Genomic DNA, 18,563 nt, shown 5'->3' with positions numbered 1-18,563 from the left:
CCTTGTGATAGTTTGCTGAGAATAATGGTTTTCTTAATCCAGTCTATCGTTGTTGGACATTTGGGTTGGTTCCAGGTCTTTGCTATTGTGAATAGTGCTGCAATAAACATACGTGTGCATGTGTCTTTATAGCAGCATGATTTATAATCCTTTGGATATATACCCAGTAATGGGATGGCTGGGTCAAATGGTATTTCTAGTTCTAGATCCCTGAGGAATCGCCACACCGACTTCCACAATGGTTGAACTAGTTTACAGTCCCACCAACAGTGTAAAAGTGTTCCCATTTCTCCACATCCTCTCCAGCACCTGTTGTTTCCTGACTTTTTAATTGATCGCCATTCTAACTGGCGTGAGATGGTATCTCATTGTGGTTTTGATTTGCATTTCTCTGATGGCCAGTGATGATGAGCATTTTTTCATGTGTCTTTTGGCTGCATAAATGTCTTCTTTTGAGAAGTGTCTGTTCATGTCCTTCGCCCACTTTTTGATGGGGTTGTTTGTTTTTTTCTTGTAAATTTGTTTGAGTTCATTGTAGATTCTGGATATTAGCCCTTTGTCAGATGAATAGGTTGTGAAAATTTTCTCCCATTTTGTAGGTTGCCTGTTCACTCTGATGGTAGCTTCTTTTGCTGTGCAAAGCTCTTTAGTTTAATTAGATCCCATTTGTCAATTTTGGCTTTTGTTGCCATTGCTTTTGGTGTTTTAGACATGAAGTCCTTGCCCACGCCTATGTCCTGAATGGTATTGCCTAGGTTTTCTTCTAGGGTTTTTATGGTTTTAGGTCTAACATGTAAGTCTTTAATCCATCTTGAATTAATTTTTGTATAAGGTGTAAAGAAGGGATCCAGTTTCAGCTTTCTACATATGGCTAGGCAGTTTTCCCAGCACCATTTATTAAATAGAGAATCCTTTCCCCATTTCTTGTTTTTGTCAGGTTTGTCAAAGATCAGGTAGTTGTAGATATGTGGCATTATTTCTGAGGCCTGTGTTCTGTTCCATTGATCTATGTCTCTGTTTTGGTACCAGTATCATGCTGTTTGGGTTACTATAGCCTTGTAGTATAGTTTGAAGTCAGGTAGCATGATGCCTCCGGCTTTGTTCTTTTGGCTTAGGATTGACTTGGCGATGCAGGCTCTTTTTTGGTTCCATATGAACTCTAAAGTAGTTTTTTCCAATTCTGTGAAGAAAGTCATTGGTAGCTTGATGGAGATGGCATTGAATCTGTAAATTACCTTGGGCAGTATGGCCATTTTCACGATATTGATTCTTCCAACCCATGAGCATGGAATGTTCTTCCATTTGTTTGTATCCTCTTTTATTTCACTGAGCAGTGGTTTGTAGTTCTCCTTGAAGAGGTCCCTCACGTCCCTTGTAAGTTGGATTCCTGGGTATTTTATTCTCTTTGAAGCAATTGTGAATGGCAGTTCACTCATGATTTGGCTCTCTGTTTGTCTGCTATTGGTGTACAAGAATGCTTGTGATTTTTGTACATTGATTTTGTATCCTGAGACTTTGCTGAAGTTGCTGATCAGCTTGAGGAGATTTTGGGCTGAGACAATGGGGTTTTCTAGATATACAATCATGTCATCTGCAAACAGGGACAATTTGACTTCCTCTTTTCCTAATTGAATGCCATTTATTTCCTTCTCCTGCCTAATTGCCCTGGCCAGAACTTCCAACACTATGTTGAATAGGAGTGGTGAGAGAGGGCATCCCTGTCTTGTGCCAGTTTTCAAAGGGAATGCTTCCAGTTTTTGCCCATTCAGTATGATATTGCCTGTGGGTGTGTCATAAATAACTCTTATTATTTTGAGATACGTCCCATCAATACCTAATTTATTGAGAGTTTTTAGCGTGAAGGGCTGTTGAATTTTGTCAAAGGCCTTTTCTGCATCTATTGAGATAATCATGTGGTTTTTGTCTTTGGTTCTGTTTATATGCTGGATTACATTTATTGATTTGTGTATGTTGAACCAGCCTTGCATCCCAGGGATGAAGCCCACTTGATCATGGTAGATAAGCTTTTTGATGTGCTGCTGGATTTGGTTTGCCAGTATTTTATTGAGGATTTTTGCATCAATGTTCATCAAGGATATTGGTCTGAAATTCTCTTTTTTGGTTGTGTCTCTGCCAGGCTTTGGTATCAGGATGATGCTGGCCTCATAAAATGTGTTAGGGAGGATTCCCTCTTTTTCTATCGATTGGAATAGTTTCAGAAGGAATGGTACCAGTTCCTCCTTGTACCTCTGGTAGAATTTGGCTGTGAATCCATCAGGTCCTGGACTCTTTTTGGTTGGTAAGCTATTGATTATTGCTACAATTTCAGAGCCTGTTATTGGTCTATTCAGAGATTCAACTTCTTCCTGGTTTAGTCTTGAGAGGGTGTATGTGTCGAGAAATTAATCCATTTCTTCTAGATTTTCTAGTTTATTTGCGTAGAGGCATTTGTAGTATTCTCTGATGGTAGATTGTATTTCTGTGGGATCGGTGGTGATATCGCCTTTATCATTTTTTATTGCGTCTATTTGATTCTTCTCTCTTTTCTTCTTTATTAGTCTTGCTAGCGGTCTATCGATTTTGTTGATCTTTTCAAAAAACCAGTTCCTGGATTCATTACTTTTTTGAAGGGTTTTTTTGTGTCTCTATTTCCTTCAGTTCTGCTCTGATTTTAGTTATTTCTTGCCTTCTGCTAGCTTTTGAATGTGTTTGCTCTTGCTTTTCTAGTTCTTTTAATTGTGATGTTAAGGTGTCAATTTTGGATCTTTCCTGCTTTCTCTTGTGGACATTTAGTGCTATGAATTTCCCTCTACACACTGCTTTGAATGTGTCCCAGAGATTTTGGTAGGTTGTGTCTTTGTTCTCATTGGTTTCAAAGAACATCTTTATTTCTGCCTTCATTTCGTTATGTACCCAGTAGTCATTCAGGAGCAGGTTGTTCAGTTTCCATGTAGTTGAGTGGTTTTAAGTGAATTTCTTAATCCTGAGTTCTAGTTTGATTGCACTGTGGTCTGAGAGACAGTTTGTTATAATTTCTGTTCTTTTACATTTGCTGAGGAGAGAAGACTGGCAAATTGGATAAGGAGTCAAGACCCATCAGTGTGCTGTATTCAGGAAACCCATCTCACGTGCAGAGACACACATAGGCTCAAAATAAAGGGATGAAGGAAGATCTACCAAGCAAATGGAAAACAAAAAAAGGCAGGGGTTGCAATCCTAGTCTCTGGTAAAATAGACTTTAAACCAACAAAGATCAAAAGAGACATAAAGGCCATTACATAATGGTAAAGGGATCAATTCAACAAAAAGAGCTAAGTATCCTAAATATATATGCACCCAATACAGGAGCACCCAGATTCATAAAGCAAGTCCTGAGTGACCTACAAAGAGACTTAGACTCCCACACAATAATAATGGGAGATTTTAACACCCCACTGTTAACATTAGACAGATCAACGAGACAGAAAGTTAACAAGGATACCCAGAAATTGAACTCACCTCTGCACCAAGTGGACCTAATAGACATCTACAGAACTGTCCACCCCAAATCAACAGAATATACATTTTTTTCAGCACCACAACACACCTATTCCAAAATTTTTTCTTTTCTTGAAATATTAACTACACTGCATTTGGAAAGCAAGAAAGCACACCTGCCATTTCCTCACTATGTGCTATCATTTCTCTTTGTATGTGTTAACACAGAAAATAAAGGAGAATCCTGTATATTTTAACAAAAGGTTTAGTGGTCATAGCAGGGTGAATGCTTTCAATAGGGCTGAGTATGTAATTGTTCTAATATCGAGACAATTGCCTGATTGAGAACAGCTCTCTGGAAAAGCTCCAAGTATGTGTCCAGATTACCACAGGGTGCTTGGAGTGATTAGAATTGCTCATGAGCAACCAAATGCTCTGGCTTGTCTCCACTAAGCAATTGAAGTATATGGGATCCTGAGAGACATGACTTAGTTGAAAGTGTTCTCTTCCTCTTCTAGCCTTCTTTGCCTCACTGGAAATATTAAATGCACAGCAGACCTCTATACAGGAAGCCCAAATGCAGACATTAGGTTTGCAAGGTGTCCCCAGCCAACTCCACATGAGACAGGCCCCTCACACAGTCTTATTGCCTATAGAGTCCTGCTCTGATGAGAACTTTCAGACATTTTAAAATTAGGCATAGATTATCAAGCTGCACCAATTTGCCAAGTTGCAAAACCCGAAGATTATCAAGGGGTTTCTTGGTGAAAGATTATCAAGAAGGGGTTTCTACTATTGTTCTAAGAGGTGAAACTTGGCATACATTTTAAGATGAACATGGTCCTTTTGCATTTGAATTTTCAAAGATGCAAATAATTATGTCAGGGTTGGTGAAAATAGTAGTAGTCTTTGGATATGTACATTAGGTTTTTTCTTTTGAGCACTCACCATAGTATATCTTGCTCAGTTATCATCACCATGCAATTCTTTTTATAAGACAGAATCCTTCCCTATTTCTGCAATTTGTTTGGAATGAAATTCCATATTGAGGGAAATTTCCTCCATTGCAAGTACTTTTAAGAAGAAGCCTCTCTACCAATTCTCCATCAACCTGAATGAGCTGAGCTGGGGTACTCTCAGAGCTTGAATGGGTCAAATACTCCTTTATTTGCCACTTGGGCTCCTAATTACCCCAAGTCCTGTCTTTTTAGCTACATCTCTGTGACTGCTACTTCTCAGAAGAAAATGATTCATTCTGTTATTTTCATGAAATCATGAAGAATCACATAATCTTTTCATCCTATCATTGGGCATTTAGTCTTAGGGAAAACAACATTTTGCCTAAGGGTATTTGGTTTTCAAATGGTTGAGCCTGACTTTTTGGCTTCTAAGGCCAAGGCCATGGCCACTAATGCCACTGAGCCTTGATCAAATTGCCCTTAAAAATATTCTAGTTAATATAAGACTTTGAATTTGGGGATAGGAAGAAACCTTAGAAAGATCTAGGGTGACTTGAAAGAAAACTTCATGAACAAGATTGACTTACTAGAAAGCATGTTTGTAGGCATGAACATAGGTTAATATTATTCCATTTACTGGCTGAGTGGTGTCGGACTAATTTGTTATTTGATGTGAACATCAGTTTCTAATAACTAAAAAATGGTTTATTGTGATATTTAAATGAACTATCCATAATTTTGTTTCTTTTTTCTTCTTTTGAAGAATTTTGATTTTCAGTTTTAATATCAAGGAACCAAGGGCAAAACTTAACAACATAATGTTGGGTTTTACAGTGTGCAAAGAAATCCCTTGAAGCTCTGTTTATAAACTTAGTTGCATTTTTTTCTAAGTATGTTTAGGGAGCAGATTTGGAAGGAGCTAGAGATCTATGCACTACAAAGCACTAGCTTCTAGATCAATGTTTTCAGAGGGGAAGGATTAGGCAGTAGAAGACTATCACATGAAGATAAGCTAGAGAGTTTTTTGTTTTGTTCTATTTATGTTTTAAATTCATATACTTTGAACTTTAATATATGTTAAATACTTATTTTTAAGTCCTCTCAATATCAAGCGGAGGTGCCATTAATATTCCCATTTAGTGGATAAGGAAACAGGCTTGGGATGTCAGATGTCTTGCCTCATGTCTTATGGCTAATAAATGGAGAAGCTGCTATTTGAACACAGATGTGCTAGACTTAAGCATTTAACAACAAAGCAGGAGGGTAAAGATGCACGGGGCCCACTCTGGAGTCAGGTCACCACTTACTAGCTGTGAAACTTGGGTTCTTAATCTCTGTGTCTCTTCAGTTTCATATCTATAAAATGTGAATGTGAATGAAAATAGGATTAAATGAGTTAATATGTGTAAGGCTCCTAGTATGGGGAAATGAAATATAGTAAGAACTTCAGTGTTAATTGATGTTGTCAATATTACAATTGTTTGTTAGTGACAGTCATTTTAGGGTAATCTGTTTAGAATTTATGAATGGCATATCACAATGCTGTTTTTTTTGTTTGTTTGCTTTGTTTTTCTGGCTGAAGGAGCCAGGGAGCATTTCAGTAGGCATTCTCTACATCTCACCTTCTCTAGTCTGCCCACAAACCCCATCATAAATTCTTGCACAGTCCATGTTTGAAGAAGACTGACTGGTGCATTGCACCTTTTTATAACTAAATCATGGAGAAGAAAAATTGCATTTCTGAGTTTCTAGGGATCATGCCAACTCTGTCTTCATTTTATACTAAACTAAAAAATAGAGGGGAAAAAAGATCTGGCTGAGGTGATATTTCTATACTGTTAGAAATAGCGATGTTATTTTTCATGAGCCTGGAGTTTTAAACTTCTGCCCATTCTTTAATTCATGATCTCTTCTGTATGCTGGTCTTGTTTTTCTGTTCCTTTTCAACATAACTTCTGAGAAATAGAGATTGATTAGTTTTGTGCCTCAAAGGACATACCTCCAATTGCTCTAATGAGTCCAAAGGAAGATGTGAGGAATAGCACATAATTCCAAACAGAAGAGGGTTTGTAGCTGGTATGAATTAACTACTGATCTTGATTCTTCCTCCCTATACTTATTCTATACTACCTTCTTTATTCAAGTTCAGCTATTTTGACTTTTGGGGACATATAACAATAAAAATGCTTTCTTTCTAGTTATTATGATCATGTTATTGAATAATTCATTATATATTTTTTTAAATGGAATTGAATGCTGTATGATAAAAGTATATGAATAGTTTTTGTATTAGAAAGCAGAAGAAAGTATATGAGTCGAACATAAGAATGAGTTCCTCTGAGTAAAAAGTTACATTTCGGAGAGGTATGACTGCACCTACCTATTTACTACAGAAAATAGGTTAGCTGTGCATTTTATCCAAACTTGTTATTTACTTGCCATTTTCCATTTAAGACAATTGGGTAGAGTAGCTGTATACTGTCTACAAGTGCTGTGCAGGAAGACCTCAGTGCCAGCTTCTCCTTAGTGTAGAGTGAAGAGACACAAGCATGCTTTGGAAAATGTGTTGATATCACCCTTAGACAGAAGGGTTAGGCTGAAGATAATCTCTCACAATGATTTTAAAATTGACTTAATCAATACTTATTGTGTGGTTATCTTCAGTAGTGCTAATTTCTGTACTCACATGATAGATAGAAGTAAATAGGACGGTGTCAAAAAAATTTCTGTAAATAGTAGTTATTGAGTCTTTATCCTCTTCGTTGTAGAGGGAAGCTGAGAAAAGGGGATGGGGGATTATATTCCAGACACAAGAAATCTCCAGTATGGAGGTTTGGGAGCATCAAAGAATGGGACTGGAGAACAGCACCTGGTGCCTGTTGAGTAAGAGGTGCTTGCTGCTTACTGAATTGATAAATATTTATTGATGGAGTAAACAGGGTGCTGTGAGAAGAATGATGGGAAACAACCCTCTGGGATGGAACAGGGAAAGGGTAGCGAGCCCCCTAAAGAACTGAAACTCCATCTTCTCGGTAAGTAGTTAACAACTTGGGTGCTGCTGCCTAGTGAGGAAGCCCAAGTTCTTCATAGGTGTGTCTCCAAGCCTTCACTTATTCATTTTTGTTACATCTGAAAATACAGTAGTCCCCCCTTATTCACAGGGACTACCTTCCAAGACTCCCCATAGGTGCCTAAAACCACAGATAGTACTGAATCCTATGCATACTATGCTTTTTTTCCATCTGATAACCGAGACAGCTACCAAATAACTAACAGGTGGATAGCAAAGACAGCATGGATACGTCGGACAAAGGGACGATTCATATCCCAGGTGGGATGATGGGAGATTTCATCATGCTACTCAGATTGGTGCACAGTTTATAACTTATGAATTGTTTATTTTTGAAATTTTTCATTTAATATTTTTGGACCACAGCTGACCACAAAAGAGTAAAACTTGGGGAAAGCAAAACATGAATAAGGGGACTACTATACTTACTACTGTATTGATGTCAGCCTTATGCTGAGTTGGTGGGTCATGTGACCAATAGAGAAGGGTACAGTTCTATGTAAATCAGAGATAAGACACAAGATGTCATGTAATGCCAAGCCAACCACCAAAGAAAAACTGCGGAATTTAGTGAGTTATTGAAGCACTTGCCATCGTGAGTAGGCAGGACAGCATGTGTGGTTGGGAAAACATTTCTTCTTAAACAAACGGTGATGCAGTGCTGAAGAGCACTGAAGGAAGAGTATACACTCATTTCCAGTTTTTCCAAACTTGGCATTTTTAACCAATGTTGGCCTTTTAATCTCTTTTAGTAATTCTATCTATGATTTGTGCTATGCACATAAAAAGATAGTAAGCTACCATTACAGGTGGTGAATAGCTCCGGAAGGGGCTTGAGCAAGGAAACAATTTTATGAGGCTTGCGTTTTAGAGAGATTATTCTGGTAGAGGTGTGAAGGATGGATTGGAAGGAGGAAAACTTGGAGAAAGGGAAAACATTTCAGAAGTGACTGTGATGTGTGAAAGATGATGGATGCTAGAACTAAGGCACTGACAGTAAAGATGGAGAGCCAGGGATCGAAGAGGGACGTAAAAGTGATAGAATTAGTGCATGATTGGTGAGCAGTTGCTAAGGGAGTTGAGAGAGAAGAGTCAGGGATGACGCCAAAGTTTTTGTTAAAGCAAGTGGGCAGAGTGGCAGTATCAATAACTACATAGAGAATCTAGAAGAAGATGCAGGGGGTGGGGATGTTAAATGTAATAATATTTCAGTTTTGGATATACTGAGATTTACACACCTATAAGTCACTCAGGTGAAGACGTCTAATTCAAAATACAAAACTCAGTCTCAAAAGAGAGCTTTTTTTTTTTTTTTTTTTTTTTTTTTTAACAAGGTCTTGCTATGTTGCTGTGTTGCCTAAGCTGGTCTCAAACTCCTGACATCAAGCAATCCTCCCACTATAACCTCCCAAAGCACTGGGATTATAGGCTCAAAAGAGAGCTTGATGTCCCCAAATGAATCAGGGAGAAGTCTAATTTCAAGGAATGATTTCAGGGTAAGTTTAAAAAGGAAACAAAATTATGGTTAGATTTATTTCTCATTAAAAGTATTAAAGTTTAGGGTTAATAGTTTAGATAATTCTTAGCATTAACATTTGCCTTTCAAAGATTTAATATTCATTAATTTTGCTTGGCCTATAATTTTATATTTTGCAGTAAACATAAAGCATATTCATCCCTAACTGGAAATCTCTGCAGCTTAAGTCTTCTGGATCATATATGGCCAGGACCAAGCCAGGACAACAGTATTTAAGAGCTAAATACCTAAGAGGAATACCAAACTAGAAATCCATAACTCTGGAATGCCAAACTTGAAATTATGATGAGTTACTGGTGATACCATAGTAGTATGTTAATAAGAAAATAGTATGTCATAATAGTATGTTAATAAGAAAAACTAGCTCTGTTGATTTCATTGACTAGAAATATAAATGATGTTATTCTTTATAAAATATACAATCCACAAAATGAAGACTATGCTTTCGAATATTAGAAAATATTTCTTAAAAGTACAGTAGCCGAACCTGAAACAAATTTGATGATTCAGTATAGAATGATTTTTTTTTCTCCTTTTTTCCTGGGCTTGAGTCCATCAGCTCAGGAAGGAAATATAAATTAATGGAACCTAAGTTTAAATTTTAAATCCAAGGTTTTGAGACCTGTCCTGCTGAACTGTGGATCCACTGTGAATATGCTCTGTTTTGAAATAAATGTGTCCATAAATGATGGAAGAAGATTTCAGACCAAAAACCACTTTTTTCGTTGGCTACATCTGAGACTTGGATACCCACTCTTGATTTTTGCTGTTTGGTTTAGAAGGGACTGACAAGTTACACGTTGTTGATTTATCTTCCTTGGCTGACATTTTTTAACAAATGTCTCAGTGTTAGAGTTGGTGTCGTGCTTGATGTTTTCTTTTCTTACTCTTTAATATTACTTGTTAATTGGCCGGGCGCGGTGGCTCACGCTTGTAATCCCAGCACTTTGGGAGGCCCAGGCGGGTGGATCACTAGGTCAGGAGATCGAGACCACGATGAAACCCCGTCTCTACTAAAAATACAAAAAATTAGCCGGGCGTGGTGGCGGGCGCCTGTAGTCCCAGCTACTCGGGAGGCTGAGGCAGGAGAATGGCGTGAACCCGGGAGGCGGAGCTTGCAGTGAGCCGAGATTGCGCCACTGCACTCCAGCCTGGGCGACAGAGCGAGACTCCGTCTCAAAGAAAAAAAAATACTTGTTAATTTACCTTATTTCAGAAAAAGCATGCAACATATGTGTTAGTAATGATGTCTACTGAGGGAAGATTGCAGACTATCCTATGAATGGTACGTAGACTGCAAGTAGATCATTTTGTGTTTTATATTTTCACAAATGGGTGAAGGATATTGCTGTTTCAGGTTTACTCTCTAACATTGAGGGAAACTACAATAGGAATTCATTATGAATATTAACAAATATTTTCTGAATAAGATATCACAAAATGGTTCAGAAAGTTTCCATAATTTATCTAAGTGGCTTTATATCTTTCAAGAACAGAAAGTCAAATAGTGGGATCAGCATCAAGTTGTGGATATACTGATTTTTAAAAATTATTATCTTACTTCATATGGAGTAAATTTAGTTCGTTGAAGCATACAGCATTCTAACAAAACAAGTACCAGGGAATTTTATTTCTGACAACAGTTTACCAATCTAATGGCCATATACCCTCTCCTGACTTTAGCCAGGCACCTTACAAAATACTGTTATTGTTCACACAAGAGACAAGGAGATGAGTATGACTGGATCAGCAGAAATGTATTCCTACTTTTGGAAAAATAATGAAAAGCACACACCCTGGCTGTGAATCACTAAATCTTTATTTGCAAACAATCTTCTTTTACTAATTATGTATAAACCTTGGTTTTCTTATTTAATTTTTACAAATGATTACAAATAAACTGATATAGCAGGGAAATCACATATTTCAGTGCCTCAAAACCTATTAATATTGATTTATCCATTAGTTATCATTGAATACTTACTATAGTTGTAGATTGTGCCATGGGAAAAATAGAGAAAATGTAAGGTATGATCCTAATTTCTTAAAGACCTGATACTAAGAAATGGAAGTATCCATTCATATATTTAATTTCAGTGACATTAGAAATCCCATATTCTTTGAAGCTGAGTGGTATAGATAATAAGTACAAATAAGAAACTGGAGGAAGGAGACTCCTCCAAGAACTAATAGCAAGAAATAAAATTTCATGAAGGAGATGAGAGCTAAGGTGCACTTTTGGTGAACATTTTATTATAACAAATTTCACACAATCAAATGTTGAAAGAATTTTACATTGAATATTAGTATGCTTTCTACCACACTATTGTCATTTTACTATACTTGCTTTATCACATATTTGATATATTTTAATGATAGGTAAAAATTGGACAGGTCCAGCTAAAAGGATCAAAGTTTGCTCAAGAGTGGGAAAAGGTAGAAGGTAGATTTTGTGGTAGACATGCTCCAGTGGTCTCTATACACATTCTTTATAATCCCCTCTCATGTTGTTTCAGGATTGGTCTGTGTAACTGTGGTAGGCTAAGTAATCCCTCCAACCTTCCCAAGGATGTCCATATTTGAATCCCTAGAACCTGTAAATATGTTATCTTATATGGCAGAAGTGACTTTGCACATGTGATTTGTGAATAAGTTAAGGATTTTGAGATGGAGAGATTATTTTGGATTATCTAGGTAAACCCAGTGTAATTATAGGGTCTGTTTAAGGGGGAGGCAGTAGATTCAGAGTTGAAGAGAAGATATAGGGTGGAAGCAGAAGTCAGAGAGGAGAGAAGATATAATTTTTCTGGCTTTGAAAGTAAAGAAGCTATGAACTAAGGAATGTAGGTAGCTTCTAGAAGCCAGAAAAAGAAGGAAACATTTTCCCCTAGAGCTGCTCATAGAAATGCAGCTCTGCTGTCCCATTTTAGACTTATGATCTCCAGAACTGTAAAGTGATAAATTTGCATTGCATTAAGCCACCAAGTTTGTGTTAATTTGTTACTGCAGCAATAGGAAACTAATGCCGTGACCAACAGAATATGGCAGGAATTAGGGCCTGTAAATTGCCAGGTTAATGAGCTTGGATGTTTCCCTGGTCAGATCTTCAGATGATTACAGTTCCAGTCAGGAGCTTGACTGCAATCTGGGAGTCCCTGAGCTAGAATCACCTAGCTAAGCCAGTTACAGATTCCCAACCCACAGAAATGTAAGATAATCAGTGTTTACCGTTTTAAACATCTTAGTTTGGGGGCAATTTGTTATGCAGCAAAAGATAACTAATTAGTACAGAGTGAAAAGGTAGGTTGAGAGGGATTGTGGACAGTTTTGAATGCTAGACTCATTGCCTTCTCAATGGGGAACCCCAGAAAGTTTTTAATCTGTGAAGTGACCAACTCAAAATAATAGCAAGGTTGATCTATTTGGATATATTATAGAAAAGAGGTTGGAGGGAGGAAAAATAGATGTAGTAAATTTAGAGAATAATATTAGATATTGTAACGAAAGCCTGCTCTAGGGCTGTGAATACAGGAAGGGAAAGGAAAGAACATAGATCAAACTACAAAGAAACTCAGTATGACTTGGTGACAAAGGTGCTTAAGGCAAAGGGAAACTGAGGAATTGGAGATGGTGTGTTTTGAGTTTGAGAGAACAATGGTGTAATTCTGAAAATTGATTCTTTTCCAATAAGAGCCAGTTTTTCAAAGTTTCTTTTGCAGTAGTCCTCTCTTATCCATGGTTTTGCTGTTGCAGTTTCAGTTACTGTGGTCTGAAAATAGGTGAGTATAGTACAAGAATAGAGAGAGAGAGAGAGACACCACATTCACATAACTTAAATTATAGTATATTGTTATTATTGTTCTACTTTATTATTATTGTTGTCAATCTCTTACAGTGCCTAATTTATAAATTCAACTTTATCATAGCTATGTATGTATAGGAAAGAAGACACGGTATATATAGGGTTTGCTACAATTCAAGGTTTCAGACATCCACTGTGGATCTTGGAATGTATCCCCCACACATAAGGGGAAGTGGGGGGCACTACTGTACTTTCTAAAACCAAGCTGGATAAGTGAAAATGTTGAAAAAGAAGTTTAGGATAAAGGACTTCATTACCTGCCTTGTGGGGGCTTAGAAATGTAAGATAACTAAGAGACAAAATTACGGGATGAGAGTAAGAGTTAGGGATGAGAGGATAGGAGTAGGGGAAGTAATGTTAAAAGATACCTAACTGTGTGTCATAAAGCACTTTGGTTCTGAGTGGACTTACAGCCAACCCAGAGGAAATGCTAACAGTTATGTGGTTTTGGTATCCATAAGAAAAACACAATCTGAGGGAAATGTCTCCATTGGATCTTCCTAAAGGTCATGCACATCCTCAGTATTGTCCTGTGGTAAATACTATAATTCATTTTATAGGGTTTTTTTCCCTTAATGTGCCCAATGAATATACAGTCATACATTGCTTAATGATATAATTATATTCTAAAAATTGTGTTATCAGGCACTTTCTTTGTTGTCCAAACATCATAGAGTGTTCTTACACAAACCTAGATGGTCTAGCCCACTACATGCCTAGGCTATTTGTTTTGTTCCTAGATTACAAACCTGTAAAGCCTCTTTCTGTACTGGATACTGTAGGCAATTGTAACACTGTGCTAAGTATTAGTGTATCTAAACATATCTAATCAGAGGAAAAGCTGCAGTAATAATACTGTCATATAATCTTATGAGACCACTGTCATTGAAGGTGTGGTCTCTTATCAACTAAAATGTGGTTATGTGGCACATGGCTGTAATAATAAGAAAAAAATCCAATTCCAATCCATCCCACACACTGGTGTTAAAAAATAAGCTTAAATCTTAAGAAAGTGTCCAGAGATTGATTTTTCCATTGAGAGTAATTTATTCATTTATTTAAAAATATTTATTATTTATTATGTACTTGAGTCTGTATAATTCTGAGAGTACAGTAGTAAATTTTGTATATAGACGGAAGTGAAGATGACTGGAGAGAGGAGTAGGAGGTTGATGTGTAAGTCAGAGAATCCACAAGTAAGGAAGGGATAGGAATGAACATAGATGAAGCAGTTAAAAGAAGCAAGGTAGTAAGATAGTGCATGCCGTGATGATGAAGACAGGGAGAGAGACAGAGAGAAAGGGTGTGCAAGAGAGAGAGCAAGAGAGCAAAACAAGAGAGACAGAAGAATGGACCCTGGTTTACTACAGCTTCAAGCTGATATTACAGAGATATCAATGAAAGGAAGAAAGAGTAAGTCACTGGGTTTGATTATTAGTTGATTGTCAGTGATCTTTAGGACTTCATTGTCAATACAATGGTAAAGACAGAAGCTCGATTGCAAGGGGTTAAGGGTCTCCTTATGGAGATGAAATAGAATAAGTCTTATTCCAGCTCCATGGGCATGTCTATATCGCTTTATGTCTCAGTCCATAAAATAGAGCGAAAATGGTGATCCTCCTCTAGTCTAAAATATAAGGAATGCTTTGAACGCTGGGTGAGCTAATACTCTAAAGCCAGGGCGGTGATAGTAGTTATCTGTGTGTACTTTGAATGAAACTGGACTTAGAATGCTGAGCTAGTTGGTTTGTGGAGCCTACTTTCAGAATGTCCCTCTAATTTTGCATTCATGAAAAGCATTCCCCTGCCTGGACTAGAATCCAGAATTTTTTGTTTATTATTAGTGGTGACTGTCATTTGTGGACTTTGATCTACATGTAATGAAGTGGAATTTGGCCATTGGTTGTGTTGCAAAGCTTTTCTGAGTAGTGTTATTGCATCTTAGTTTTGGCAAAGTTTGTTACTCCCACTAATATTTAACTGGTATTAAATTCAAGATTATATTTTCATAATGTTGTTCAGAAACCAAAAGAAAATAATTGGTATGAACATGCTTTGAAAAGTTAAGTGATTATATAAGTATTAATTATAATTATCATTATTAAAGTGATTTAATAGAAATATTCTTCTACTAAAATAAAATTACAACTGCTAAATTCAAGATGTCATTGAGAAGAGAAGTTTTTTTTGCTATGGTTTATTTCAGCTTCTGTATAACTTACATGGACTTTCTAAGAAAAATATATACAGACAATATTTATAAATATGTGTGTATATTTTAATGATGCTATGCCGGATCATTTCTGCTTGGATTATTTGTGGCCTTATTTAATTCTGGACTTATTTTCCAGCATAGTTTTGGGAATACGAATTCAATAATTTTTAGATATAACCAATAAGTACTGGGTGACTACTCTGTAAAAGTACTTCTTCATATCTCATATTTTAATCTTCACAATAGCTTCATCAGAGCAGGTGTTTATTACTTTTTTATGTATTAAAAAACTAAGGCTCTGAGGGGTTAATTAGATTTTTGCCCATGGCGTACATAGCAGGGATTAGATGACTAGAACCCTACCATTAGTAGATAATAAGCTCAGGTGGTGAAAATCAATTCGCTTCAATAAAGCCTAATTGTATCTGTAAATATGTTACAAATATACTGTGTCTCTGAGTTCTGAGTCAAATTTGCATTGTTTTTGAAGCAGCATTTCCTTCTGTTACTTGGCTGTTCTTGTATAGTTTGGCATGAATGCGTGGCAGTTTGCCCTGTAGGAACAAATCTAGTCTATGTGGATATGCTATCATGATTCAGTTAGGTCTCAAGATCAGTAAATTAATTTATGTAAAGAATAAGATACTATGTATTTTGGTTTTGCAATACAGAACCATGAGTAGGAGAGTTTGTATGTTTACTGCATGCTAACCAACACTTGTTTGTTCTTTATGGTTTACCAATTTCACTCGTTAGATCTTGACTTTTACCCTGTATCGTAGATAGGGCTGAGATTATGCACCTCATTTTACTCACAAGGAAACTAAAGCCAAAGAATAGTGTGTGATTTTCTCAGTAGCCTTCAAATATATTGGCATAGAAAATATTCTGATAGATAAATAGTCTAAGGACAAGTGGATTCATTGTAATATCTGCAATACATTTTATTTCTTATATAATTAAGAGCTTACTGCTAGATTACAATTGGATTTAGGTAAAACTTCTCAACATATAGCGTACTAGAGGGAAAACAGAAGATCATAAAAAGTTTCCTTCTTTTATTGCAGGAACAGCATATGATTTATTTGAAACCTAATTATTTTCCAGAGGAATGCTCAACATGTTTCCAATAGCTGTATGTTTTGTGTTTTTGTAGAGGGTTAGAGGAGAAGCTGCCAGTTCCCTCCCAATAGTGATGTTGCAAATCTCAGAACTTTAATCTGGAACATTCTGCTCTGTTATCTATATGCATGAAAATTTGCCCTACCTATTACCTTACTTTGGCATGTGGCATTTACTTGTGAAAAATGTCACAATACTTAATAGGTTTATTTCCTAGTCATGGATATAATGCAAGATAACATTAAACAAGAATAAGTATCTGTTTACCAACATTTAAATGATAGTTCTTTTGTTGTCAACTGGCAAGTACGGAGCACTTACCAAGTGCTGCCACTCCGCTGGGCTCTGGGGAACACAGCTCTTCCTTAGCTGAGCTCATAATCTGGACTGTGAGGCCTACACATCAGGGCAGAAATCTTCTAGTTTCACTTTTCATATAGTAATTTCAAAGCATAGGAGACTTCGCAAAACATCTTTTAAAACAAAGATGCTTCTCCACTATCTCTAAGATAAGTTGGTTCTTTTTGGCAAAGGTGATTTTAATTGTTAGTGCATTTCCAGGACAAGAAATGCAATCTGTTGACATGCCCTTCAAAATGATCAGATGAAAACAAGGAACACAAATGTCCAGCCCTGAACTGTCCATTTTTCCTCTTGATGAATCCTTTCTTATGCTTTAAAACAGTTGAGTTTACGTACACACACACACACACACACACACACACACACACACACACACACATATTTCTGTTAGGCGTGGAGATACGTATCTATATATATCTTGCTATTAGGGCAATTCCCTGAAAGATTATACTACCTTCTTTATGCATAATGTCAATGCCTGATATTAAACAGAAATGAACTATGTGACTATGCTTTCCTTTTTAAATATGTGAACGTATTTCTCTACAGAGTTGTTTTGTAGCCGTATTGCTACTAAAGTGGTGCCCAGCTCCAGGCCTGCAGACTGCTGACACACAATTAATCTCACAAATTTATGAATGCCAAAGCATGGAGCAAAATGAAAACAACTGGGGGAATGTTTAAGGGAAATAATTGGACTGTATCCAGATGTGCATGTGTAAAACATCACCACTTAACTCCTCCCCCATATCCTGTCTGAAGACAGGATTTTTTTTTTTTTTTTTCGAAAATAAACTGGGGTTATTTGAAAGAAGTTGTGGTCTCTGACTAAAACTGAATAAGCAAGGCCAGGCTGGCCATAATTCTGTGTATTCTTGTATCTTTGTTTCTTAATTAACTCATTAGGTGCTGATGAATCAATCTGCCTCATGTCTGTTTTTGGTGGGTGTTGCCACAACTTTATGAACTCCATTTAAAGATAATATGTAAGGGGTTTCAAGACTGATAGTTGATTTCTTTGAGTTTTTGGTTATAACGAACTGGAAGTTTTTACTATTAGAAATAGGCAACATTATTGTAGTGTGAAGGTCATTAAACTGGGACACGAAGTCTGGTCAAGAGGAAAAAAATGTGACAACATTTTATGGATTTTTTTTTAACAGTCTGTCCAAGATCAGTTAGGGGAAACAAAAAAACGATTTCTCTAAGATGCTTAACTCACTAGATAAAGCATAAAAATGGAGATAATAATGTTGAGCTTGTGTGCATGAAATTAATTTAGGATCTGGCATCACTGGGATATGAGAAGCTAGAGGACATGGGTACTCTGAAGAAATATTTTGCAGATTGATGTCTAACCATCATTATATACCTTAAATGGTACTAGAGGTGAAGTAATAAAACACACTTTTTCCCTTAAATGCAAATATTTCCTCAAAAACAAGATAACCAAGTCCAGCAATAAATCCAACTCATTTCAATAAAATTTTCTCCATAGACTTGCTTTTCCTCCTACTCTGTGTAAGAACAAAAATAAAGATGAAATGAATTGCAATGAACCTGCTCAGAGGTACTCACTAAAGTGGAGCATAGAGAGGTCTTCTGCCCTGCATGCCCCTCCCTCTACCTGCATAGTCCTTAGAGACTGCCTGAAAATTCAAATTCTGGGCCTCATTAGGCACAGAGTCCTAAGATTGGGTTTCTGTTTTTATTCAAAGAGAGAAAACAAAAGTAGAAAAATTTGAATACCCAATCTTTTATACCATTGCAGGAAGGCTTAAGGACCCCAATCGTCAGTTTTCCTGCAATTGGTGACTTCAATATGAGAATAGTATCAGCACTTTATTTTGAGGGTAAGTATTGATAATGTAGTATCATTCCAATTGTGCAGGTAATTATTTAAAGTCCAATTTTAATAATCATGACAACTGAATATAGTTTCTATCAAAAAATTTTTC

General features: G+C 36.7%; 1 protein-coding gene across 8 annotated transcripts in view; it reads left to right on the top strand.

The window, feature by feature from the left end:
* The window catches only part of DNM3 (dynamin 3), a 604,830-nt gene that overhangs the window by 331,730 nt on the left and 254,537 nt on the right, over window positions 1–18,563 (top strand). Inside the window, exon 16 of one of the 8 annotated variants that reach the window (XM_058443295.1) lies at window positions 17,155–17,365. The exons of the other annotated variants lie outside the window; for them this stretch is intronic. Coding sequence (XP_058299278.1) covers window positions 17,155–17,289 — 135 coding nt within the window. The 3' untranslated portion in view covers window positions 17,290–17,365. Of the gene's footprint in view, window positions 1–17,154; window positions 17,366–18,563 lie in introns of those variants that run through there. 8 annotated transcript variants of the gene reach the window in all.

Source organism: Hylobates moloch, unplaced genomic scaffold (genome assembly GCF_009828535.3).
Source record: "Hylobates moloch isolate HMO894 unplaced genomic scaffold, HMol_V3 SCAFFOLD_8, whole genome shotgun sequence".
In the NCBI taxonomy this organism is placed as follows: Eukaryota; Metazoa; Chordata; class Mammalia; order Primates; family Hylobatidae; genus Hylobates; species Hylobates moloch.
The sequence above is the reverse complement of the archived record's forward strand: the minus strand, read 5'-3'. Positions and strand labels throughout refer to the sequence as shown.